At 40.9% G+C, this 27,992-nt stretch overlaps 1 protein-coding gene across 3 annotated transcripts in view; it reads right to left on the reverse strand.

Annotated features, from left to right (window-relative positions):
• LMTK2 (lemur tyrosine kinase 2) overlaps positions 1-27,736 on the reverse strand; it is an 85,484-nt gene extending 57,748 nt beyond the window's left edge. For 2 of the 3 annotated variants that reach the window (XM_081298741.1, XM_081298739.1), the window contains exons 1-2: positions 27,337-27,736; positions 581-705 (exon numbers count right to left, since the gene is read on the reverse strand). In XM_081298741.1, the coding sequence (XP_081154867.1) occupies positions 581-705; positions 27,337-27,424 (213 nt within the window). In that variant the 5' untranslated portion in view covers positions 27,425-27,736. The remainder of the gene's footprint in view (positions 1-580; positions 706-27,336) is intronic. The other variant, XM_081298740.1, reaches the window with a different exon arrangement.
• Positions 27,737-27,992: the final 256 nt, after the last annotated feature.

Here is a 27,992-nt window from a genome sequence, read left to right on the forward strand (position 1 = left end):
CCAGGATTTTATAGTGAGCAGCATTCTCCCCCATCTTTGGGGACCTCAAGGTTTCAAGGCAAACCTGAGGCTTCAATACTCTTCCTCATACACAAAATGCTGGGGGGATCCTTTGGGATCTAATGACCACAAATTCACCAGCCTACAAAAGTTTAGGAAAAACCCAAACCAATCTGTTCTTACACATAGACCTTACAGCAAGTAAGTTCAATCCCGATGCTTTATTCCCACCTAACAAAAACTTAAACTCACCACACCCTGTGCTTATTATCAAAGATGCTCCAAGGCAGGGTTGCCAAACTAAGGCCAAAGGCCATATCCAAAGTGCCGATTTTTGTAAATCTAGTTTTACTGGCACAAAGCCAAGACCATTTGTTAACATAGTTCTTTGGTTAATGTAGCACTACGACTGCAGGGCTGAGTTTTAGGGCACTGTTAACAGAGACTTTATGGCCCACAAGATTTAATACCTGGCCCTTACAAAAAAAGTCTGCTGAGCCCTGCTCCCAGAACACTGGTGCATAGCCACTCTACTGTAAACATATCCGAAGATGACTATAGTGTCTGCATCTGTGCTCACCTTAAAGTCTATTTCTGGGTCCTTACAGCAGGAAACACAGTTTGCAATTAACACTATTAAAATTATTAAGCTGCACACAGACAGGATTACAAACGATACAGGAACTTCTGTAGTAGGTGTCTCCCCTAGAGAGAGAGAGAGAGAGAGAGAGAGAGAGAGAGAGAGAAATAACATTAAAAACATATACATTCCAAAATCAATCTTAACTTAATAAGATATGCTTAATTGCTTATGATAAAGCTGATGGTCAATCCAGAATAGAAATTTTTTTTCTTAAACTTTATTTTACAATAATCTTACATTTAGAGAAGAGTTGTAAAGAGAATTCAGAGTTCCCACATACCCTTTGCCCAGTTTCCACTAATGCTCAAATATTACATTTCTGTGGTATGTTCATCAAAACTAGAAAAAAAAAACATTGGCATAACACTATTAATGGAGCTTCAAACTTTATTTGGATTTTACAATTTTCTCCACTAAAGTCTTTTTTTTAATTCCAGGGTTCAATAAAGAATACTAACACTGCATTTAACCTACATGCCCCCTCGTCTCCTCCTATCTCTGATTTTCTCAGTCTTTCCATGTGTCCCATAACTTTGATACTTCTGAACAGCACTGGTCAGTTATTCTGCAGAATATTCCTCAACTTGGGTGGTCTGATGTTTTCCCAGGATTAGAGAAAGTTTACAGTATTTGGGATGAGATGACTTTGTTCTTGCATCACATCGGGGGCACATAACTTGCTCCTAGTGTGCTGAAATTTGACCATGTGGCCAGGTATTCTCTCCAACATACAGTCTTCTCTTGGCAAACTCTCTGCCTTACAAGCAGGTCCCAAAGTCAAGTGCATACCCACAGAGAAGGAAAGTAAGCTAGACTTTGTGGAGGGAGGACTCCTGAAGAGTTTGCAGACATGTCAAAAAAACTACAGCAGGGCTGGGATTATAGCTCAGTGGTAGAGCGCTCACCTAGCACATATGAGGCACTGGGTTGGATCCTCAGCACCATATAAAAATAAATAAATAAAATAAAGGTATTGTGTCCATCTACAACTAAAAAAAATGTTTAAAAATACTACAGCTACTAATAAAAAGGTACTTGAGGGGAGATACTTTGCTATGTAAATACTCTGCTTCTCCTTAAGGTTTTGCATACCCACTTTCTCATTCACCTGCACATCTTGCCTGCAGTGATTGATACCAAGATGTTTTAATGCAGATTTTCTAGGTCCTTCATTCCTTCTACATTTGTTATTTAAAACCCTTCTGTAAGGAATACTTATACTTTCTCCTCCATGTATTTATTTTATCCCATCACTTATACAGCTATTTACTCCTGGATGTTTGTCCTTGGGGTTACAATCCAATATTACCATTATTTATTTTGTGGCTCAAGCTGCTCTAGCATTGGCCCCTGGAGGTTCTTTCAAGTTGACTGCTGGCTCCTTAGGTAGTGCCCCATCCAGTTCTTTTGAATCTAACACCACTTCACTTTCTGGCACTACAGCAAGCTCTAGGTTCCTCTTGTATTTTCCTACACTGGCCCTAGAATCAGCCACTTTTTTAAGGAGCCCTGGCCATGATAAGAGCTTCTAACAGAGGGGTGTCTGCCACACTACAGTCTGTGTCCAGTTGCTACATGGAGGGACCTCTAGCTAAGTTAAGAGTTTTACATCTCTAAGGGTCTGCTTTAAAAACAAACAAGCAAAAAGAATATGTAATGGATACTGAACCACAAAGCCTAAAATATTTTACTATCTGGCCCATCCCAACTTACAGCATAAAGATTTTTACGTTTTATTTTTAGAAAGGACTTAGTTCTCCTGGAAAACATTCAACTAGGATAATTCTGAACCTTTTTTGAGCAAACTGTTCACTCAGCTGCTGGTGTTTTACCAAGAAATAAACTTTTCCTTGAAATTATCATCTATGGCTACTGCACCAAACAGAAGGCAGAGGCAGGTTAACGATGTCACCATTTTTTAGGTGAAACTATGGAAATGAACCCAAATTCCTAAGTGAGCAAAACATATTCTTGAATATAAAATAACCTTTGTATCAGAGAAGTCTAAAATGAACTGTAAACAGGACTAGTTCTTTTTCAATATCCAAAGGTTCACTTGTAAAAGCAATACTGAAACTTCAAGGTCACTGGTGGGCTCAGCCCTGTTGAAGTATTTGATCAGAAGCAACAAAGTTAGCCATGGGTACTGAGAGCCTGCAGCTGTAAGTCAACAAAGTCCACAGAGAGGAGAGACTCGATGGCTCCTCTCAAAGCCAATCTGGAGGCAAATCAACTGTGACTGAGAATAAGGATCTCCTAGCCAGGCACCTTGTGAATGACTCGAGGAGCCTGAGACCCTGGAAGCCAACTTTCAATGAGTAAAGAGCAAGAGGGCCCTTTCTCTACCTTTGCAGCTTTCTCCTCACCTAGTGTGGCTGGTGCTTCCCCACTGGCATTCAACCTTTTTTTAGTTATATCTGGACCTTAATTTTACGTATTTGTATGCGGTGCTGAGAACTGAACCCAGGCCTCACACATGCTAGGCAAGCGCGCCGCCACTTAGTCACAACCCCAGCCCTGGTATTTAATCTTGACAACTCCGCTTCCCTCTCCTGAGTGAATATGACTACTGAGGGTTATGTAGCAGAGTGCTTTCACATGCAGTATGGCATATTTTATTGATTTTTAAATATAGTTTGTCCACCTCATTTTAACAAGCCTGAATTTCAGGTGCATCACACTTGAAACTACACTGGTTTAACTGGCAGCATTTCTTTTTTTTACAGATTAAGGAAGGGTGTGACTTAATCATCTGAGATTTGATAAAATATAATATTATTTCATAATAATACAACAAGGCCTCTGAAGCAACTAGCTCCCCTTCACAGATAAGGAAAGGGATATGCCCCAAGCACAAGGGGATACAGGCCCCAAGGGCAGGTGTTCAGAACAGGTCCCCATCCCTTCCTGGACACCACAGTTCTGCCTTCACATGATTACCTTTTAACACTTGAAACAGCCTGGTGTGCTCTGAACCCAAGTCTATCACTGTTCATGGAGGCGGTTCATACTCCAGGGCCTCCTCCAAACTCCACAAACTTACCTTTTCCTCTCTTTTCACCCACAGGATTTTTTTTTTTTTTAACTCTTATACACTGTACATTTATTGTAAAACTGGATCAGGCCTGCAGGAAGGGCAGTCCAGCTATCTGATTCATGAAGTGGTCTTCCGTGAGTCATCGGGCAGGCACGAAGGCACACCCACATCAGGAACAACGAGCTGGGCCAGATTTTGCCCGACCTTTCCCCCATGCCTGTTCCTCTAGGAGCTGGCAGTGGGTGGCTGCCCTCCTTTCCTCAGATTTCCTCAATGTGGACGCCACACTCAATCTCAGGGCCTAACGGTCTCATTAAAAGGACTCTAGAGATTTCTGTTTGAGAAACAATTTGGCCTCAAGCAGACATTTTTAAGTTACCACTTTCAAAAACTATCTATTTATTGGTGTTTTCTCTGAAAAGTCCAAAGCTCTGTGCTTTAAATAAACTCTATATACCAATGGGAGAAAAACTCTCATAAAATGAGGAAATCAAATCACAGGTGGGAAGGTGAGATGGGTTTGCACAAACCACAGAGAGGAAGTAAGTCCTAGACGTGGGCAACCACAACTGAAACCCCCAGGTCCCAATGGCCAAACCAAAAACCCAACCTGAAAAGGCTTCTGGTTGCAACTGTCACAAAACTATGAGGAAGGGTGCTTCCTCTCTACACTGCCAGCATACGACATCCAGAGACGTATAAGTCAATCAATCATCTCCAAAAAACATCAACAGTGACAGGAGTGTCACCATACATTTAGACAGCTTTCCTGAGTATACACCAAGGAGGAGGATAATTAGAGGTCTGGGGTACTTGGTACATTTGGCATCTCCATAGCACATCCCATGAGTTTTCATTTTACGGTTTCCAAAGCATTCTAATAGCTATCTAGCACTCGACTTAATGAGTAGAAAACTGGAGGAACTCTAAGAGGCAGGTAGGTACCTATTATCTGCTTTAGAGACAGGTAATTTGGAGAGGTGGTTTCTCAGCACTGACTTAAGGCATGGCAGGAGCACTACCCAACAATTAATTTACCATCACAAATTCAGCCCAATTATCTGATGCCTAGAACCTCATGGAACTTGAACACACATGTAATTAACTACAGACTTGCCCATGAGTTCACTTCTGGATTAAAAAAAAAAAAAATCATTCAAGGTCCACAAGTAAAAAGAAATGATGACCAATGTCCAGCTCCATCGGAGATTACAGCATGCTGGCATCTCATTTTGTCACTCCTCCTCCAGTGTCTCCCTCATGTGCTTTTATACACAAGTTTCCTCATATTTGTTTGGTTACCCAGAGATTCAAGTCAAGGGGAAAGAAAGGCTAGACACTTAAATCTTTCTCTCTCTTTACCAATTGTTTTAAAATATGAGTTGGTTCACTAGCATTCTGTGGCAGTTACCAGTTAGGAATGTTACTGATATTGTTTCAGGAAATCATTATAAGCTGATGGATTTAAACTACCTGATGGGCTTCAATCCTCTTGTTATTCTTACTGATGTTCATGCCAGTCCATCCTTGGCCAGTAAGACCTCTGCAAAGTTCTGCTCCCAAGCCCTCTGCCAAGATCCCAGGAGACTTGGGCTGCATTGTTTCCTGATATGTTCCAGGCTCCCCTTTTATATTTTCTGCTACAGACAGAAAATCATTGTCAATCATTGGGGGGGGGGGGTTGTCTTGGTTTCTTTGAGAATGGTTTTTATTTAAGACCCCAGCCTTGGGCAACAAAGATGCTTATTCACTGCTGGCATCACAAGAATTGTAGAAAACAATTTGACATTGTTTTGTAATACTGACTGTTGGTATCAGTGTGGTTTAAGAAGTTTCCCTCTTATAGTGAATGAGTCTGTCTTCCATTGCTATAACAAAATATCTGAGGCTGGATAATGTATAAAGAAAATGCGGGGGCTGGCGATGTGGCTCAAGCGGTAGCGCGCTCGCCTAGCGTGCGTGCGGCCCGGGTTCGATCCTCAGCACCACATACAAACGAAGATGTTGTGTCCGCCTAGAACTAAGAATAAATAAATGTTAAAATTCTCTCTCTCTCTGTCCCCCTCTCTCTTTAAAAAAAAAAAAATTAAAAAAAAAAAAAAGAAAATGGGGTTAACTGAGCTGAGTTTTGGAGACTGAAAGTTCAAAATCAGATGGCCTCTGGTGAAGGCCTCATGTCAGATGGCATGATGGTGGGAGCACATATGGGAGACATCATGGTGAGATAGAAGTCAGATTCAGGGATCTGGCTTTTGTAAGCACTCTTAAGAGAACAACGAACTCACTCTACAATCCCAGCATCAATCCCTTCTGAGGGTAGTGCACCCAATGACCTAATGACCTCCCACCAGACCCCACCTCTTTTTTGGGGGAGGGGGGTACCAGGAATTGAACTCAGTGATACTCAATCACTGAGCCACATCCCCAACCCTATTTTGTATTTTATAGAGAGACAGGGTCTCACTGAGTTGCCTAGAGCCTCACTTTTGCTGAGGCTGGCTTTAAACTCATGATCCTCCTGCCTCAGCCTCCCAAGCTGCTGGGATTACAGGCAAGTGCCACTGCACCCAGCCAGACCCCACCTCTTGAAGGTACATCACCTCACACCACCACATTGCAGACCAAGCCTTCAACACAAGAACTGCTGGAGAACAAACTACGTCCAATCACAGCAGAGAGATACCTGAGATGGATTGGGAGACCACGGCCTATGAATTAAAACATGTCCATGGTTTGTTTTCTAAAGGCCTACAAACTAAGAGTAGCTAATAATTTACATGTTTGTGTAGCTGTTTAAGAAAACACCAGAAGTATAATGCCGCAGTCTGGCTGGGCACAAAATCACGAGCCACCACACCCTTGTAGATTCAAACAGCAATTCTTTATTCCTGAACTCTCACTGGCACTCTACACGCACGTTCTGGGGAAAATCCACACCCTCCACCGGGCTCTGCGTACCAAAATACCCTCTGAATCCTGCGAGAACTCAACTGGAACTCAAGGAGTGGGCGCCTGAGGCAGCAGGATACGCCCTATTCCCAGCAAGATCCACCCTAAACCCAGATTGCCCTAAACCCAGATCCGCCCTAATCCCTGAGCAAGGTCACCTTTCATACAATGTCACTGCAAATGACCTGGGTCCAAGGCAAGCCCATTTCCACAATGGAGAGTCCTCCCTCTAAGCAACATTGGGTAGGCTGACAAGGAAATTGCCATGCGTCATTCCTACTTGGCTATGGCTCTCAGCAGTATAATACTTCATGACCTGTGAAATTCATATCAATAGCTGGTCGCATGCACACAAAGACAAGACATCACTTGTTTCCTGATGGGAAAACACATATCACCTTGGAAACAGTAAACCCCAAACAAACAACAACAGAGTATCAAACCTGAACTGATTCGAACACTGATGTAGGTGGCAGAAACTACCAATGGATATGGAGATTCCTCAGAAAACTTGGAATGGAATCACCATTTGACCCAGCTATCCCAGTCCTCGGTCTATACCCAAAGAACTTAAAATCAACATACTACAGTGATGTGGCCACATCAATGTTTACAGCAGCTCAATTCACAACAGCTAGGCTATGGAACAAACCCACGTGCCCTTCACCAGATAAATTAATAAAGAAAATGTGATTTATATGTGTGTGTGTGTATGTGTGTGTGTGTATGATGGAATGTTACTCATCCATAAAGAAGAATGAAATATGGCATTTGCTGATAAATGGATACAACTGGAGATTATCATGCTAAGTGAAATAATACAATCCCAAAAAACCAAAGGCAGAATGTTCTCTCTGACATGCAGATCTAATGCACAGTAAGGGAGGGAGGGAGAGAGAAGAACAGAAGTTCTTTGGATTAGACAAGGGGAATGAAGGGAAGGTGGGGGATGGGAATAGGAAAGACAGGAGAATGAACTGGATATAACTTTTCTATGTTCATATATGAACACACCACCAATGTAACTTCACATCAAATACAACCACAAGAGCGGGAAGTTATACTCATGTATGTATAATGTTAAAATACACTCTACAATTATGTATAATTAAAAAGAACAAATTAAAAATTTTTAAAAATGAAAAAGTTAAAAAAAAAAAAACAACTCACCTACCACTGCAATACAATTGGCAAAACACAGCCTTCACTGAAAGACCCCTGGGGAGAAAAACCTGATGAACTGTGAAGAAAGGGGAGTGTCAGACAAAAAGAGACTAAAAAGACACTCCAACTAAGTGCACTGTATAGATGTTACCTCAATCACAACTCAAACTATTAAAAATCATGACATTTGAGATGTTGGAAAGCCAAACACTGAATAATTGACCATGTTCAGGATGTAAGAATCATTTCTCCTAAGAATGTTAATGGTAACATGCTGACTTTAAAAACATAATCCTTATCTTTTAGAGATAGTGACCCCATGTAGCAATGTCTGAAATTTGTGTCAGAATAGCACAAGAGGCACAGGGAGTGGATGGAGTTCGGGCTGGGTGAAAAGTATGTGGGAATACACCATGTTCTCTATCTTGTCTTGTAAATGCCTCAAGTTTTTCTTTTATTACAGAAACAATTTTTCCATGCATTAAATAAAGTTTAAATAGAAAAAGGTAGATATAACAATTTGCAATCTATATTCTTGCCTGCTCTTAATAAAGTGTTTTAGCTAGCCAGGACTGCCACAAAAGTAACACAAAGAGGGTGGCTTAAACAAAAGAAAGTTATTACCTCACATTTTTGGAGGCTATAAGTCCAGGATCAGGTATTAGCAGGACTGGTTCCTTCAGAGGGCGATTTGTCCTGTGTCCTCAGGCTACCTTTTACCTCTGCAACCTGGACTCCAGCTCTCAAGTAAGGGTTATGGTGACCTCTCTCATCCTCCCAGACCCATCTTCTGTCACTTTAGTCTTACATCCCTCCCCTGCCAGGAAAATTCTGCCACTAATCCCTTTTCCTCTTGCCCATTGTGGAAATCATCCCTAAAGTCTTTTAAAAACAGAGCTCCTGCCTTTGGACCCTCAATTACTGCATTTCCCCATCAAAGAACTGACCACTAGCTTAAATGTGTCTTCCCCTCCTGTGGTCAGGGACCAGGCCTCTGTGATCCACCACTGTGAGCCCAGGCCAGGACAAAAGAGGGAGAAAGACAGCAACCAAGGGGAACCACCAAGGGAGGGAGATGAGCAAGAAGGCCAGAGACCAACCCATAAGTAACCCACCAGTTAACAAATAAACAAGCTTTCAGGGTCAAACAAGATAGATTATTTTAGTAGCACTCCTTCAGTAATTTTATGCCCTTACTTGGCAAGGATTTTCCACTAACATACACTATATTGCAGTAATATCAGTTATTCCCCAGGTTTCCAGAAACTCCCACAACATTATTTACCCAATTTGCTATTTCTTTTTAGCAACTGTTTTCTTTAAAAAATAAGTTTTTTTAAAAAGTAGATTTCCCCAACCTGTGTTCTCCAGTGATGACAGGTATTCATCCACAAGCCCCAACTTCTCCACCCTCACTTCACAGAAGCTATCACAGTAGTTATAGTCTGGGCAAGTGAAGCAAGAATCCAAAGGCACCCACTTCTCCATGGAGCCCCAGGGAGTGATGGGCTTAGAGACAGCCCAGTGCAGGAGCAGGGCTCCTCTCCTGGTGAGCCATGACCTGTGGCCTCCACTCCAACATTTATTTTTTAAAAAGGAACCTAAATTGATGCTTCTAAAACTTAACCATAACTTTGTCTGAACAACTTTGTCTGAACATTATGCGTTTGAGTTTACTAGTGCTGCTGAAACAAAACACCACAGACGAGGGCCTTCAACAGAAAGTAAATGTCCCATAGTTTTGGAGGCTTGAAGGTGCCAGCTGGCTTGATTTCCCCTGAGGCTTCACTCCTTGCCTTGCAGATGGCTACCTTATTGTATTCCCACATGGGATTTTCTTGTGCACATACCTGCTATCTCTTTGTCCAAATTTCTTCTCTTTCACTATTATTACTTTGCAGCACTTGTGATAGAACCTAGCACCTTGCACATGTTAGGCAAGGACTCACTCTCTGAGCTACATCTCCAGTCCTTTATATTTTATTTTTGGAGACAGAGTCTCACCAAGTTGCCCAGGTTGACCTCAAACTTGTAATCCTCCTGCATCTGCATCCAAGTAGCTGGGATTGCAGGTGTATGTATGCCACAAAGTCCCACTCAAATTTCCTCTTTTCTTATGGACCTACTGAGACTGGATTACAGCAGCCCACCCTTATAACCTCGGTTTAGCTTATTCACCTCTTCAAAGGGCCCTACCTCCAAAAACCAGTCGTGGTCTTAGTTATGGGGGAGGAGGACAACAGGGTTCAGTCTGTAATACTGTGAATTTATTAATTTAAGAATGCCATCCCAACCGGGTGTGATGGCACACACCACCCACCTGTAATCCCAGCAGCTCAGGAGGCTGAGGCAGGAGGACTGGGAATTCAAACCCAGCCTCAGCAACTTAGTGAGGCCCTAAGCAATTCAACAAGACCCTATCTCTTTAAAAAAAAAAAAAAAAAAAAAGAGGGGCTGGGGTAGTGGTTCAGTGGTAGAGTGCTTGCCTCAAATGTGTGAGGCACTGGGTTGATTCTCAGCACCGCCAATTAATAAATAAACAAACAAACAAATAAATAAAGATCTGTCAATACCTAATAAAATATTTAAAAGAAAGAAAGAAAGAAAGAAAGAAACAACACCATCCCACTGGATGGGAATCCCTTCCTGATAACACCAGGAATAAGCAGACATTGCCTTCCTTCCTGTCTTCCCAGGACATGTGGGTGTGGGGATGACCATGAGGCCGTGTATAAAGTGCAGGTAATGGGAATGTGAAGCTTCTATTAGGTACTTTAACATTCAGCTTTTTCATTTTGGGCAGTGCTAGGGACTGTCCCCTAGGCCCTGAGAATGCTAGGCAAGTCCTCACACCAGGTACTTTACACAACTCGTCTGTTTTTTTGTTTACCTAGACCCTCTCACCTCAGGAAATTTGTACAATAGAACCTTGTGCCTCCTTGAGAATTAAAATTTTTGAGGAACTGGGGGTTTAGTTCAGTGGTAGAGGGTTTGCGTAGCGTGCACAAGGACCTGGGTTCAATTCCCTGTATTGCAAAACCAAAAAAAAAAAAAAAAAAAAAAAAAAAAACCAATAAATATAACTGATGCTACCAGACTTAAAAAAAAAAAAAAAAAAAAAGGGAAACTCAGTGAACTAAGAGAAGCTAAGGTCCTGACATAAAATCTGCCTCTAAAACACAGTTTGGGCCTTTAAAAGAGAAAAGGTTAAGGCCAAGAAAACCATTCTTCTACTGGCTTGAACAAGTAGTTTTGCATCCCAGAGACTTAGTTCACCACTTGGGGAAAAAAAATGGACAATCATCACAGAACACACATTTTTATTTATTTAACACCTCAAAATTATAAGCCATCTATCATAAAGGTGCACTGACTCTTAAGTTACTGAATATCTTCCTTGCTCTTAAGGTAACAATACATCTATTTATGATAAGATCAAATAATCTAAAAGCTCCCTAATGTCTTCTAATATTAGAAAGGGAAGGGGAAATGAACATAGCACAAAATATACTTGAGCATGCACAACGGCAAACAGCACACTGATGATCTGGTCGATGAATCAGAGGCTCTACAGAAGACCCTCAGCAGAAGACCAGCAGCCTAAGAGAACAACTTCACCATGCACTAGCTAGTTCAGAAGTGATTTCCAAGGTCAGCCAGTCTAATTGTTCTCTCACACTCACAAAAAAGTTACATAATTCAACTGCTGATGAGTACCTGTGAATGAGATCATTTTATATGAAACTAGTTTCTCTCGGCCTAGTCCATTAAAATCTGTTATCAAAGGGTCAGTTTCCTTGCACTTTAAGAACACTAATTGGGATGGGAACTACTGCAGAAGACCTAATATAGCACAATTTGGCCAAGAGAATGTCAGACCTGGATGACTTCTGTTAGTCCAGTGTGCCCTATACCTCAATGTACTGACGGGATTGACGGTAGAATCTTAACTCAGCTGATGGCACAGCTGAGGTGCAGAGTGACCCACAGCACTTATATGTCTGTAACAGCCTCCAAGCAGGATCTTTCTCTAAAGCCAGTTTGGGAACGGGAAGCTTCTAATCCCAGAAGCAGAAACTCAGAGCCACTTTCCCAGGACTTCTTCCCCCACAACTGGTCACCTGGAGTACCCCTAATGTCTGGGGGAAGGATACTCCCTTTCATGCAACTGCCCACTGCAATCTGGAGAAACCTGTGGGTAACACGACGGTCGAACCAGATCCTCCACATTGAGCCAATCCCAGGTCTACACTGTATAGCCAAGAACAGGGTAGAGGACTAAACACGTGCATTCATTTCCAGGCAGGGAGTCCTAAGGATCCCAGGAAAACATGTTTGCCTTTCTCAATAAATTTCCTACAACACCTTGCCAGGGCCTGTGTCCTCAGAACCCTTCCAGATTCCTAAAATCTAACAAAAATTCTTGCTAATCTAATATGATTAGGTAATGTGTCCTTAGTTTTCTCTTTAGCAAAGAAATAGTTGTGATGCTGATGCAGCAGAAGGTGGTGTGGCCATCAGGGATGGGAGGCCTGGAAAAGGACGGGGGTAGAATTCATTGTACTCCTCTGTCCACTTGTGTATGTTCAAGTCTCCATAATAAAGTTTTATGTATTATGTTCACAACTAAAGCCAGATACTGATCCTGATGGGGTTCCAGAGCACTTAAAGGAAAGATCACCTAAGGCTTCCTATTTGATAATGCTTCTACTGCTCTGTCTTTATATCATAGAGAAAGACAAGCCCAAAGACAATGTAACCCAATATAACTGTTTCTAGATACTCAGGACCAGTCATGATAAAAGCCTATAGATAGTTAGGAGGGTAAGGGGAGAGGCGTGTCTCCTGCTGCTATGGTTGCTCAGTCTGCCTACTATGGAACCTATCAGTCCACACCCTTCATCCATTCCTCCAACAAACCTCTACCAAGAATCTTTTAAGACAGGCACTGCTATTGGTTCTGAGACTACAGAAGTGAAAAAAACAGTCCCTGCACTCAGTTTACATTTTCATGCAGAAGACAGATAACAAGATTTTATATATATATATATATATATATATATGTACATATATATGTGTGTACATATATATAGTACCTCAGATGGCAAGAAGCACTATGGAAAAATGAGGAAAAGCAGAGATTACTATTTTACAGGAATGAGCAGGAAACATGTTTTGATATTTTAATAATTCACACAAGCAATGATGGTGATTTGGTCCAGGGGGTTATGAAATACTAATACTTAAATGGTGATTACCATGTGCCAGGCACTATTCTAAACTCAGGCAATTCTACAATAACTTCTGAAGTAGGTAACCATTTTATTTTTTTTTAATTTTTTTTAAAGAGATAGTGAGAGAGAGAATTTTTTAATATTTATTTTTTAGTTATCGGTGGACACAACATCTTTGTTTGTATGTGGTGCTGAGGATCGAACCCGGGCCGCACACATGCTAGGTGACCACGCTACCACTTGAGCCACATCCCCAGCCCGTAGGTAACCATTTTAAAATGAAGAAACCAAGCAATGGAGAGGCCAAGTAACTTGTCCAAGGTCATAACACTACCTGCTGATGCTCAGAGGGCACACTCTTCTACTCCATGAAGGGCAGAGGGCGGGAGGAGGAAGCTGGCAGTGCCAGGACTTGCCAGCAGATGTGAGGTGGAGAATGAGGGAAAAGGGCCAAGGAGGAAACCTCCAGTCATTTCTTTAATCCTGCTCTGAGAAGAGTGGATTTTCAAAAAAAAAAATCACCCAACACTTAAGAAAACCTCTTAGGTAAAGGACAGAAACTAACATAAACAGACATGAAGGGGTAGGACAAGAAAAAAAAGTAAAACAAAATAACTATGATATTTTCAGAATTAAGAGGAGATACTACATGCATGACAAGAGAGACACCATTTAAAAAGTAGGGGAGCTGGGTAAATGGCATGCACCTGTTGGTACAGCGACTTGGGAGGCTGAGGTGGAGGATCACCTGAACCCAGGAGTGAGTCCAGCCTGGGCAAACAGTGTGACCCATCTCTAAATGAATGAATAAGTGAATGGAGGAAGCTCCTGGCAATTAAACATAATAGAAAAATTCACACAGTGGTACAGAGAGACAAAAAGATCAACAGAAGTAAAGCAGAGTCTCATTCTAAAAAATCCAACTGATAAGTTTTAGAAGGAAAGAATGAAGAAAAGGAAGAGGAAGCAATTCTCCCTAAAGGGGTATGTGTATGTAAACATAAATAAGAATTTTCCAGGGCTCTCAAGGTGCAAATGGCCTTCTGAGTGTCTATATTAATGAATGTGATAAGTGGAAAGAGACACCTACCAAGGCACAGTTTGAGAACTTTTCAGAATCTAGAGAAAAGTCTAAATGCTCCCAAGGAGAGGGTAAGAAGATGACATAGGAAAGGAATAGGTCAAATGGCCTCTTATGTCTCAAAAGAACATAAAAGTCAGTGAGAGCACACCATTCCAAGCCCAGAACAGGGTCCAGAGGTTCCAGGACAGACCAGTCAAACACACCGGAACTTAGATCCCTGCCCAACACTATGGGATACATTAATGATGTGCACACAAAAATTAAAAAATGGTAACAAAGGGCAAATCCAGTGAAAACAAAAGATGTCAAAGAAACTTAAATCATCAGAAACACCATAGGGTCAACTGGGAATAGTATCTGTAGTCATAAAAATAAATAATAAACCTTAAATGATGAGAAGAAAGTTAATCAAAAACTCTGAAACTATTGAGCCAGGTCTGGTGGCACACACCTGTAATACTAGCAACTCTGAAGGCTGAAGTGGGAGGATTACAAGGTTGAGGCAACTTAGCGAGACCCTGTCTCAAAAAAATTTTTAAAAGGGCTGGGACATAGCCCAGTGGTAGAGTTCAATCCCCCACAAAACCTCAACAGAAAAGGGGAAGTACATATCTGTGTGTGAATGTATAAACCCTCTTCTTCCACAGTAGAAATTTAGTATTTAATTAAACCAAGAATGGTGCAAGCATGTAATTTAGCAAGATGGCTAAAACAGCTGCAGGACACTGTGGCTGGGGATCAGGCAGAATCCTAATAGCCAGGACAGGGAGGGACAGTATGGGGAAAGGGGCTCACTCTTTTCATTATAAGCCCTGGAAAAGTATTTAACTTTTAAAACCATTTAATGCATTATTTGACAAATATTATAAGTTTCAAAAGAGATAAGAGGATGGGAAGAAGGGAAAAGAAAAGAAATCCAAGGAGACAAAAAATATTTAAGGGATGTGACAAAGAAACAGCCGAACAAGAACGAGGATGGAGGGTGCTGCGGAGGCAACAGGAGCACACTGCCCTGGAAGACAGAGGACGGCTGGCTTGCTTATTTATTTATTTATTGGTAGCAGGGATTGAATTCGGGTGCACTTAACCCCAGCTGTTTTTATTTACCTATTTATTTTTAACGTTTTGAGACAGGGTCTGGAGAAGTTGCTTAGAGCCTTACTAAGTTGCCAAGGCTGGTTTTGAACTTGAGAGGATGACCTTTTTAAAAGGGTCATGGAAAGAAATATGGTGATCAGTAGTAAAAGAACCATAAAATTATTCTATTAAAAAGTTATCCTTGAGGGCTGGGGATGTGGCTCAAGCGGTAGCACGCTCGCCTGGCATGCGTGCGGCCCGGGTTCGATCCTCAGCACCACATACCAACAAAGATGTTGTGTCCACCGAGAACTAAAAAATAAATATTAAAAATTCTCTCTCTCTCTCTCTCTCCTCTCTCACTCTCTCTTAAAAAAAAAAAGTTATCCTTGATAACTAGCATAAGGTCATGTAGAAAACAGAGATTCAGTGAATTGTCATCTACTTACTTACACATGCAAGAGGAAGGGATGAGAGCCAGGGCAGCTGCTGCTGACCAAGCTCCAGAATGTTGCTAGAGCTTAGAAAGGAAGGGACAAAGCACCCAGATCAAGAAGCTGGTGTTAAGAAGCTGAGAAAGAAAAGGAAAGTGACATTTGCCTACTACTGCACATGCCTAATTCCTACCTGCCTGTGGACCCAGAAAGAATACACAAAATACCTGCAGATGAGCACTGTTCCTGCGGATCACAATAGTTAGCAGAATCTTAAAAAGGGGCCTAGCCGCCCCACCTTCTGCTCCAAAACACAGATAAATTGATGGTGTCTAAAAGATTTTCCATGTTTACAAAAGAATATTTACATGTTTATGACTATATTTCTTAAAAATCAGAAAAAATTCTTACCACTTTTAATTAAATGCTGTAATTTCATTTCATTGGTGGAAACTAAAGAGTTGTACATATGTAACAGCCAGGCATGGTAGCACACACCTGTAATCCCAGTGACTCAGGAGGCTGAGGCAGGAGGATCAAAGTTCCAGACCAGCCTCAGCAAATTAGTAAGGCCCTAAGCAATTTAGCAAGACCCTGTCTCAAAATAAAAAATAAAATGGGCTGGGGATGTGGCTCAGTGGTTAATCAACCTTGGGCTAAATTCCCAGTACCAAAAAATAAGATAAATAAATAAATAAAAATATATAATAATAATTATAAATATATACAAATGTGGTTTTTTAAACTTAATTATGGAGGTTAGCATTTGCTTTCAATTTTCAAAATGGACTCTTCTTTAATTCTTCAAGAATCAATTTATGACAATTTAAAATTTCACCTCTATACTTTCAGACAATAACTAGAAAAATACATATCTAAAAGAGATTGATTGGAGTTAGGCTACATATATCACACTAACAAAAGTGTCTTTAAAGTATGAGGTGGTTCCCCTGGAGGACTGTTTGCTAGGGTTCCTCGTGCCAGAACTACCTGACTCTACCTGCCATATAGGATTGCACTGTTAACTTCTCTGGTCTCCATTCCTCTACCTGTAAACTGGTATTTCGGCGTTAATGTTCTATGGACAAGGATTTACAATGCCAAAATTTTCTAAACCTACCAGGTGTCTTTTGGGCTAACACTGGATCTTTTATCAAAGTTAATTTTATTTTCCTTAAAGAAAACGAAGTTAAATTACAGATTTCTGGATTGCACTGCTACAGCAGCCCTCTGTAGAGTTCCCAGGGACTATTTTGGTAAGTTTGTTATTTTTCAGTGCTTTACTAGCAATCAGCACATGGGTGTTGCATTTTAATAACAGTCTGAAGTAAAAGTCAAGTGAGGCTCTGCTCAGTAACTGACAGGCTGTAACCTTGAGAAAGAACAGTTCCTGCCTACAGAGACCAGCTACCGGGCAGGTAGGAAGAGAAATCTCCTTTTCAAAGGAGCACAGGTATAATTTATTGAGGTTCTAAGGAAGAATCTGTAGTGAAACACTTAAAACTTAAATTTAGCAGCTAATCTTTTTTTTTGAGATGGGGTCCTGACAATGTTGCCCAGGTTTGTCTTAAACTCCTAGGCTCAAGCAATCCTCCTGCCTCAGCCTCCCAAGGAGCTGGGACCTCAGGCGCTCACCACTGCCCCCAGTTTTAGCACCTAATTTGAAAAATGCCCAAGAGATGACAATACATGAGTTTTGCAATAAAAAGCTGAAACTACAAAATTTTACAATTACTAGTTGGTTAAAATAGATAGTTTAAACATGCAAACGAACTGCAAACTCATCCTCCTTTCTTAGAGATATACTTCACATAAATAAAGATTGTAGCCCAGCGTGGTGGTGCATGCCTATAATCCCAGCGACTCAGGAGGCGAGGCAGGAGGATTGCAAGTTCAAGGCCAGCCTCAGCAATTTAGCAAGAGCCTGTCTCAAAATAAAAAAGGAAAAAGGGCTGGAGATATAGTTCAATGGTACAGTGTCCCTAGGTTCAACCTCTACTACTGAAAACAATAACAACAAAAAAGTTGAATTACAGTGTATCAAACTCAAGTCTCTTCTTCAACATGGCAAAAAATAGTCCATATTAAGGGAATGAACTTTGAACATGAATTTGAAAAGGGGAAAGGACATAGTCCTTTAAAATTAAACTGTAGTTGTTTAACTTAAATAAGGACAACTTCTCTCTCAAGAAAATACTATCAGAGTGGACTGGGGCTGTGGCTCCGTGGTAGAGCGCTTGCCTAGCATGTGTGAGGCACTGGGTTCGAATCTCAGCACACATATAAATAAATAAATGAAATAAAATATATTTTTTTAAAAAAGAAAACACTAGCAGAGCTGCTTATAACTAAATTCTCCCACTCAAGGTATACATGTTGCTAAGAGTGTACTAGTGCATGAGCCTATGATGTTCTCAAACTCAACTGATTATATACTCATTACAATGTAGCAGTTTCTGAGATAAATGGTTCACTTTTTTTAAGCTCATCATCAGAATATTTCACACATCAAAACATTCACAGCAAATACATCAAAATATAACTAGCTTTTTAAAAAGCACCTATTGAAAAACATGAAATAGGCTACAAATTCTAGTCTATATCAAAATAAATTAGCTTTGAAAAATAAACAATTTAAAGCAAAATGTTAACAACTGAGGGATAGGGGGCTTTGACAGTCACCACGCACATGAACAGTCAGCGAGGAGTTAAGGATGTTGTTGTGTTACACCTGCTCTAACTGAACTTCCTGCATAGTACAAGGCCTCCTAACTCAAGCTGCAATGGACTGATGCCTGGCACATCTACGCCAGGAGATCCTCGGTCCATAGTGTCATCATCTACTGTCAAGCTCCCAGCTTCCAGTTTTTGGTATTTATACAGGATAGTTATAAAATGTACAGAGGCTATTATTCATATCAACTTCTTGAGGTCAAGCTGAAGTCATAAAAAAAAGACAGAAGTTACTTAGAGGTTACAGCACTTCTGCTTTTTCACAGAGGACTCTTCAGAGCAACATCCAGGCATGACGATCAGCACTACCTAGCATTAATTTTAAATTTTAATTGTTTTTTTTTCTTTGAACATCCTTAGTTACACAAGTCGCAGGTTTCTATTAAATAAATGATATGACTTTATATCTAGAAAATACAGTATTTGTGTTGCAGAGGGCAAAGGGTGGGAGCAGAATAATAGAACAGAACTCTGATTCAAGTGGTTAGTCAGAATCCCAAGTCTATACTTTTGCAAATACCTACACAGTAGATGCTGATCCTGATACAAGCGATCCTGTTTTATAAAACATTCTTCCTCCTGAAGCAGTTACAACTGAAGCAACCCGGGGCTGGGTTTTACATCAAAACAAAAGGGTGCTTGCTGGCAGTAGTAAGGGTACAAGTGAAACAAGACTGACTGTAAATTTAAAACTGCTGATGCTGGGCAAAGGGGAAGTGAAGATTCACCATTTATTTTATTAATATATGTTTGACATTTTTCGTGATAAAAATGAAATGAAAAGCTCTGGAAACAGATGGAAACACGTCCACAGCCCCTTGGGAACTTCCGGAGCCTTGCCTTCAGACATTTTTATCTGAACTTTGACCATAAAGGAGTTGCCTACAATCCCTTTAAAAGTATTCCAATGTTGAAAGACTTCCTAAAATAATCCTCTCTTGCTAAAGGTTTAGGCCAAAGAAGTTCCCCTTGCACTCTGAGGAATTTGGCTGTTTTGTGGTAAATCAAATCTACTTTTCATACATCTGCTGCTTTAAAAAGAAAAATAATATCCTACCAACATTATCATAATGCAATTAATACCACAAATGTGGTATTCAAAATATATGTGATGGTATTTAAAAGAATGCCAGGGAGAGAACATCAACAGATTTCTTGCAACTTGCCTGTCTCTAAGTGGTCCTTTGTCCCTACAAAATTGTTCCTCCCCCAGTACTAAAGAGTAGACAAAGGAAGCAGAAGATTAAAACTCATTATTTAAGTGTCCCAGGAGCATCGAGCAAACCCAGCACCCAGATCTTGGTTTACAATATCCTTCTCCAAACAAATGAACCAGGGCTCCCTGGAGAAATGGCTGATTCTAAGACTGGGGCAGGGAATATACAAGATGAGTCTGTCACTCCTTGTAATGCCAGAAAGTAAGGAAGTACTATCGTAAAAAGAGAAAAGAGGGCTGGGGATGTGGCTCAAGCAATAGCACACTCGCCTGGCATGCGTGCGGCCTGGGTTCGATCCTCAGCACCACATACCAACAAAGATGTTGTGTCCGCCGAGAACTAAAAAATAAAAAAAAATATATAAAAAAAAAAAAAGAGAAAAGAAAACAGGAGCCAAATGAAAGCGCTCCCAAGGGCCAAGGCTACTACAATTTGAGCAACAAAGTAAATAACACAGCATTGGATTACAAAGCCAATAAATATCCATGTGTCCAAATTGATATAAACAGAAGCTTGCATAAAGAAATAAATGGGGGAGAATAGTCAAATCTCCCATACAGAAGAATTCCAAATCATATCTGTAGTTACTTCCCACTCGGGGTGGAACATTAACTCACATTGTGCAGTGTGCAAATGACAGTTTGGAGAGGGAGGAAAGCTGTCAAACTCCCCCTCAGCCAGGTGACCAGTGTCAGGTCATGCAGAAAGCATTTAACACCCTTGACATTACAAGATGAGAAAGGCATTTTATCTTTGTGATCTTCCTCTCAAAACCTATAATCCCCACCTAATCATGAAAAACCATCAAAGAAGCTCAGTGGTGGGACACTACAAAACACCTGACCAACACACCTCAAAACTGTCAAGGTCATCAAAAGCAAGAAACAACTGGAGGAGCCCAAGGAGACAGGACTACTAAACATAATGAGGTATCCTGGAGGAGAAAAAGGACATGAGAAAGATACTCAAGTGGGGACTTCAGTTAATAATAATAATTAATATTGTTTCCTTAGTTATGACAAATGTACTACATTTAACGTTAAGATGTTAACAATAGGGGAAACTGGGTAAGAGAAATACAGGAACACTCTGTGCTATCTCTGCAATTTTTCTATGTAAAAGTTTTCTCAAAGTTTATTGTATTTTTTAAAGACTACCAAAAATTTTATCAAAACAAAAACACAATAAATGGCCTCATTCCAAATGAAGGCTTTGACTGGTTGAAAAGTCACGTCTGCAGGAGAATGAGATGCTAACTTTCACCAACTCCTTCCAACACACCTGCACACTGCAGAACTCTTTTCTCCAGTACCATCTTCATCATCCTCACTTCTAAGTTCCAATTGGGCATCTACCATGCAAACACATTAGAAATACCAATGATATGAGACACTGTCCTTGCAATCCAGATAAAGAGACTTAAACAAAGACAGAAACGGTGGTTCATGCCAGTAATCCCAGTTACATGGGAGGTCATAGCAGAAGAATCAGAAGTTCCAGGCCAGCCTGGGCACTTAGCAAGACCCTCTATCTCAGAACACAAAATAAAAAGGGCTGGGAAATGTAGCTCAGTGGTAAAGCACCCATGGATTTAATCCCCAATAATGAAAAAAAGAAATAATGATAATAAGTAGTGGTAGACTGGTACAATGACTCCAAACCCATCTGATCACACAGTCTAAAAGTAAATTTTCCCTACTTCCATTCCATGTAAATTATCTACAAACCACTAAAACATGTCAGTGTACCAATGTATGTATTCTATACCTTAAAGAGTCACATAAGTCAAAATTTTAAAAGGATGAACTGAAGATAAATCAAAATCTAAACTGCACTATGTTCACTCAGCACCCATGCAATATCTTGTCCCACAGGTACAGACCCTAGAGTTCACCAGGGTAGCAATCTCTAAGGACCGTTCCAGGACACAGAGCTCAGTAGGAAGCTGAGTCTATGAAGAAGTTAAAAAAAAAAAAATCTGAACCTGGAAAAGAAAGAGAAGAGACAGGCATTCACAAATAGGGAGAATACATACAGAAATGGAGGATGGGAATTTGCAGAGTATTCTGCAAACTGTAAGCAGATCAATTTTGCTCTTAAGAAAAGTCATACAAGGTGGAGAATGGAAGCAGGAATGAGACACACTACTGCAGATTTGTAGATGCTATGATTTTCCCTGACCAAACTGGGGTTAGATACAGGGAGCCAGGGGCTACTGTGGCCATGACACATGGTCCACACGTCTATTTGACCTGATGGTAACTGAAGTCTTTAAAAATATGAAAACAAACACATACTATATGGTAAAATAAAAATTGCCAAAAATGTCAAGTTTCATGTTACCACCACCACCATCACCTCCAGTCCCAGGAAGTCAAGGGAACACAAGTCACTCTTGGTAGCTTTGGCAGACAGAAGGCAAGTCCTAGAAGGGGCAAGTAGAATTAAGAGGCACTCGCCTGTCAGGCTTCAGGCACCTGAGACATTTGGCATCAACAGTTCTCACTTTCCCCACTTGAATCACCATAAAATCAAATAAGCTTTGGGATTGCTGCACTGTGCTAACCTTTGCCAAGAATACATTTTAAAAATACTCAGGTTAATTTTCTGATATGACTGTTTCCTGTGGCAAATAACTGTAATGCCAAGGCATGGTTCCAAGTTAGTCACTTACCACAATTTTAAAATACCTCACTTCAATATTTTTGCTCCACAGACACAATGATTTTACCATATTTCCCCAGCTTTCTCTTAAAATGGTATCTTCATATGAGGACTCAAAAAAAAAAAAAAAAAAGAAAGAAAGTTGAGTCCTCATATGGAATCATAGCAACCCTAAATGTGGCAGTCTGTTCCAGACCAGAGAGGTCGGTCCAGCTTCTCCTCTCTACAATAACCCCTCCCTCACATCTTAGTAGCACATTTAAATTATGAAGAATAAAGCACAGTCAGTAGACTGCAAAAGTACACAATTTTAAAGGAGAGAAAAAGAAAAAAAACCCCTAATCGTCCCAAAGGACATTTTCTCAGGGGAAAACGTCAGCCCTAGGCAAGTTCTTCCTCAGTCTCACTGCCTTTGGGGATGCTTAATGCAAATATGCAACTGTGTCTGGGATCAAGGAAACTTAGATTGCTCTTGTACTTCTAAGTAAATTAAAACCAGAGACTGTTCACTCGCAAGAGCTTTAGTCATGCTGAGGCCTAAAAACAGGTTTATTATGAAAAAAAGCAGACTGATCTAGGTCATCCTAAAAATTTATAGCATAGTTTCTCAACTTTATATATTTCAAGAAGTAACAATATCAGCTTATACATCATATATAAATCAACCAGATTTATTTATTTCTATTGGTCTCCATTCATCATATATCAACTTATTCTGAGAAACAAAGATTTCAAATCCAGTAAATTCTAGGCATTCCCTGTGAAATAGCTTAATCTCTGAAGTTATACCACCTGCCATTAGTCAATCCTATAACAACCCACCAAATTTACAAAAAAAAAAAAAAAATTGAAGTGTTTAAAAAATCTACATTACCAAGTACATAATGCTAACAGATATGGTGTCTCACTGCAAGACTATCCCACCCTCCCAACATCCCTTTATACAGTAAACATTCTTTTTAATAGTTGAGTGCTAAGAAGTCAGAAAAGCCCAGGAAACTGGCCCACAATCTTAAAGCTAGTGAAGCAGAAAAGGAAGACCTCACACCTAAGTCTAACTCCAAAGCCTAAGTTCTTTCTAGGACATCATGTTCCACCTAGGATTGGTTCACAGATTTACTCTCAACTGCACTGAAAAGTTATATTCTTTTTCTACATCCAGTTACAAGGACTTTTTTGAGGACTCATTTGTTTAACTGTTTCAGAACCCTGGACATCCCCTGTTTACATGACAATGTCTTTTTTATTATATGTACAGTTGTTATCTAAGTGACAAGGCCCACAGGGGACAGAGAGGGCCCAAGGACTCTCCAAATTTCAAGAATATTGCATGAACAATCAGCACATTGATATTAGCAAAACAGTAGGAATTTGGTAACTTCAATGTTGATCAGCTACGAAACTGGACAGACTTCTTTTTACTGTGCAGATGGGCATATTTACTAACACAAAAAATATCATCAAGTAAAAGCAATTATAGCATCTCAACCTAAATCCGATTTCAAACCTTATAGCCAAAAATCCTGAAAGAATTTGCCTGTTGAAAATTTTTATTTCTAAAAAATTATTAAAATAATCACAAAAACTCATACTTCAGAAAGCAATTCCTTTACTTACATAGAAATCTTTTTCAAGATAAAAGTCTGTTTAAAATGAAAACCAGGGTTTCACAAACTGTGTTTGTGGCTGAGTCGCACCGGCTTCACAGGCTTCCGTGAGGGCCTTTATCTGGAACTGCTAAAAGCTTCCTCTGTACTCTGTGACCTAATATGCCACAGAACAATAGAAGTGGGCTTCCCTGTCTAAGCACTATCCTAATATTAATAAGAAAGTGGGGCTCAGAGGAATGCTTTCACATATACATGATCTTTCTTTATTTTGAATCCCAATTTATGATGTGAATCCCGGGAATCTTACAAAAGGCACCATCATGTTTTCCAGAGAAGAATTATGCGATAACCATGATCTGCAGGAAAAGACTGAACTATAATCTCAGTATAGTTATTTAACAGTGTATGAAAACAGTAGACTTTCTCCCGTTATATAAGCTTCCTAGTGGGACCAGCAAGGTCTCAATCTACATAACAATAAGGGCCTTGCAGCAGAAATATTGGATTCTCAGGAAAAGAGGCTCCCAGACAGGGGCACAAGGGCATTCCATAGCCATGAAGAGGCCCAAAATAAAGTTCAACCAAGAAATGCCTTCTGATCTGAGGGTCAAGGGCAATCCACATATTCACACAGTTTTATTAAGATTCAATGAGTAAATACCTTTTCGACTTTCAAACCCAGAAATAACTCTGGATGACAAAGACACTTTGGAAAAATGAACTTCAATTTAAAAGCTGAATTTTAGTTAACTGCCTCATTTGTTCCCCATACAAATAGGCTGACAAAGGATAAAACTCAAATATTTTTTTCAACCTATTTGTGATAAGCATACTTTTAACATTGCACCATTAAACTCTGCACTTTAAAAAGAATATGACCAAGGAAGCAAAAGACCCTATGCAATGGGTCTGTGCTTAATTGAGAAAAGTTAGCCCTATTTTGGTTTGGCCAACAGGCCCCTAGATCATCAGAAGCTTGAGAGTTTCATTTTCAATGTTTAAGTGCTCTTTCACCTCCCATCTATGTTCAAGAGTTCTTCCAGTACGGGTTGTGGCTCAGCGGTAGAGCACTTGCTTCTACCCAGCGTGAGGCACTGGGTTTGATCTTCAGCACCACATAAAAATAAACAAACAGGGGCTGGGGTTCTGGCTCAGCGGTAGAGCACTCACACATGCAAGGCCCTGGGTTCCATCCTCAGCACCACATATAAATAAATAAAATACAGTTATAAAAAAAAAAGGCTAACATGTACACTTTATAAAAAAAAATAAAATAAACAAACAGGGGCTGGGGTTGGGGGTCAGCAGTAGCGCATTTGCCTGGCATGTGTGAGGCACTGGGTTTGATTCTCAGCACCACGTATAAATAAACAAAGGTCTATCAACAACTAAAAAAAAAAAGTTTAAACAAATACATAAATAAACAAACAGAATAAAGGTATTGTGTCCATCTACAACTAAAAAAAAAAAAAAAGTTGTTCTTCTTTTCTTAACCACAGCTCACTAATCGGGATTAGCTTAAAGGTTTTTTTTATTCTTCTTGGTCTAAAACATCATGACCAAGAATCTATCCCAGTTCAGAATTAATAACCTCTTTTGGATGGAAAGACAAATGTCTGTGCATCTTTCCCACTGAATTTAACTCTAGGTACCTATTTTTCACATACCATACACCTTAACCACTTAACTCTAGGTACTTGTTTTTCATATACCATACACCTTAACCATATACCTTCTGGTCCAAGAACCAGAAAGAACAATCTGCAAAAGTTGCTATAAATTATCAAGTCCTTCCCTGTGCTTTATTTATGTCAAGATATGATATTTCTACTTACAGGTTCATTTTCCTGATTACTTTGTTTACAGTAACCCAACAAAACTCAGCTTTTATAATTTATGCCTGCATAAAATGGTAAAAGAATGGAATAAAAGACATGGGAAGAGGTATAGAGTCAGACATATTTTTATAGGTTCCTACAAAGAACTTGTTTGCCAAAATGTACAAATATTCAACTAAGTGCAAAGTCTTCTGGAAGCTTCTTGAATTCCCTTGACATAAAAATACTCTGTATCCACCATCCTACTTCAGTGCTAATTGTGAATTTCAATAGCAATATCCTTAAATATCAACATCACTATCTTTCCACATAATCTTTTATAACTTCCCAGGTACTTTCTGAGACTTGTACCTGGGCTGCCTATACACCTTGGACAACACTCTTATGTACCAGAACACAAAATTCATCTTACAAAGATTTGCTCTAAGGTAATAGCAAAAATTTGGTGCTACTTTATAAAGTACAATGATACACTAACATTCAAAGACACTCCTGGTGTAGCTCTGGAAGCAATTACATATAGTTTTCACTGTAGATTTATCTAACAAATGTGTCTTTACTGAAGGCAGAACTTCCACATTCAGCAGCCAATTAAAATTATTCTAAAATAACTCCTGACTCAGGAGTAATATTCCATTAACCACTACAAGACTTGAAGAAAACTGAAAAAAAAAAAAATCACACAAGCATAGAAATCTAAGACCTGGGTTTGCAGCTCCAACTACAATTTAGCTGTGTCACCTTGGGTAGGTCATTTGACCACCATTCTTCAACTGTAAGATGAAGAAATTGGACTCCATTTTATTTAAGGTTTCTTCCAACACTTTTTTTTTAATCTATCAAATTTCAACTGCTCCTCATTGCAACAATAATCAGTAGACAAGCAAGGCAAGTTTGCCTAAAAAAAAAGTCCAACTTGAAATGCTTTCTTGGGTTGAAGCTTTTTTTAGGATGATAAATCTCCAAAATGCAAACAACATGAAGAAAATGTGGAGGGGGGCGGAGAAAAAGGAAAATCACACGCTGTTAACGCCAAAATAGAAACTTCAATTACCCTTAGGCCAGTTTGTCAATAGTTATTCAAAATCTGCTACTCTAATCACTGACTTCCTAAAATAGAAATATTATCGTTGTTTCCTTCTCATCCCCCGAGATTCATTCCAAATAAAAAGCTACAGCGTCTAAGATCAATTTACAACTTCAGAACAAGTTGCAGGGAGGGAAGGAAACTCGGCACAGCTCGACAAGTCATTTGCATTTAAGTATGATGAGAGCTAAGAAATGGTTCTTACAATAAGATGTGAGAAATGCACAAGAGGCAGGTGACATCTGGGAAAGGAACAGAACTGTCGTGAAGGGAATAAGCTGGGGACCTTTAGGCAACAGGTCCAGAGCCGGTACCGCAGCCTAGTGGAGAGGGGTCGCTGGCTGCCACCTCTCCCGCCGCTCTCCCCAGCCCCCACGGCACCGCCTCGCCCCTGCCCCCATCCCACGCCCCTGCGGCAGAAATCTCCCTCATCATTAGCGTCCCCGGGCCTCCTGACCTCCGCACGCCCTCTGATCCCTCCGCGCCGAGGCCAGAACCCGCCGACCCGCGGCCCAGCCTCGCCGCAAGCGGCCCCGCAGCCCCGCGCCCGCCGCGGCCCGCTCACCTGCACCTGTTTGCGGAAGTGGCGCGGCCCCGGCACTGCCAGCGGCCAGGAGCAGCAGCAGCAGCTGTAACGCAGGCGGCCCCGGCATCTCGCCCACGGCACAGCCCCCCGGGGCCGGCTCTCGGGTCGCCTTCCGCGGGTCGGTCCGTCCGCCAGTCAGTCGGTCCTGCCTCCCTCCGCTGCCTCAGAGACACCCGCGCCGGCTGCTCCTGGGCACACGATGCTTCGGCCAAACCTCAGCCCGGCTCCTAGTCCGCACCCGCCGCTCCGGCCGCAGAAACACCATCCTGCCCGCCAGTCTGCGCCGCCTGCGCCGCCTGCGCCGCCTCTCAACAGCAGCAACGGCAGCAACCCTGCGGAGCCGCGGGCCCGGGCAGCCGCGCTCCTGCCGCCATGATGGGCTGCGTCATGTGACGTAGCGCGGAGGCGGGACGTCGTGATAGACAGCCCGACCAGCCATTCGTCAGTACACATCGGCCCTGGAGACCCCGCCCCTCACCCTGGAGGAGGTGGCGAGGTGGCCGCCGGTGCGCCCCCTGCAGACCGAGAAGTGCGTGGGCAGCAGGTAATACCGACAATTATTTTAAATTTAAAAATACAGGAAAATACAAAGAAGACAATAAAAAATCCACGCAAAATTCATCCTGATTTTCCTC

This window comes from Spermophilus citellus (genome assembly GCF_964194105.1).
Source record: "Spermophilus citellus genome assembly, chromosome: 6".
In the NCBI taxonomy this organism is placed as follows: Eukaryota; Metazoa; Chordata; class Mammalia; order Rodentia; family Sciuridae; genus Spermophilus; species Spermophilus citellus.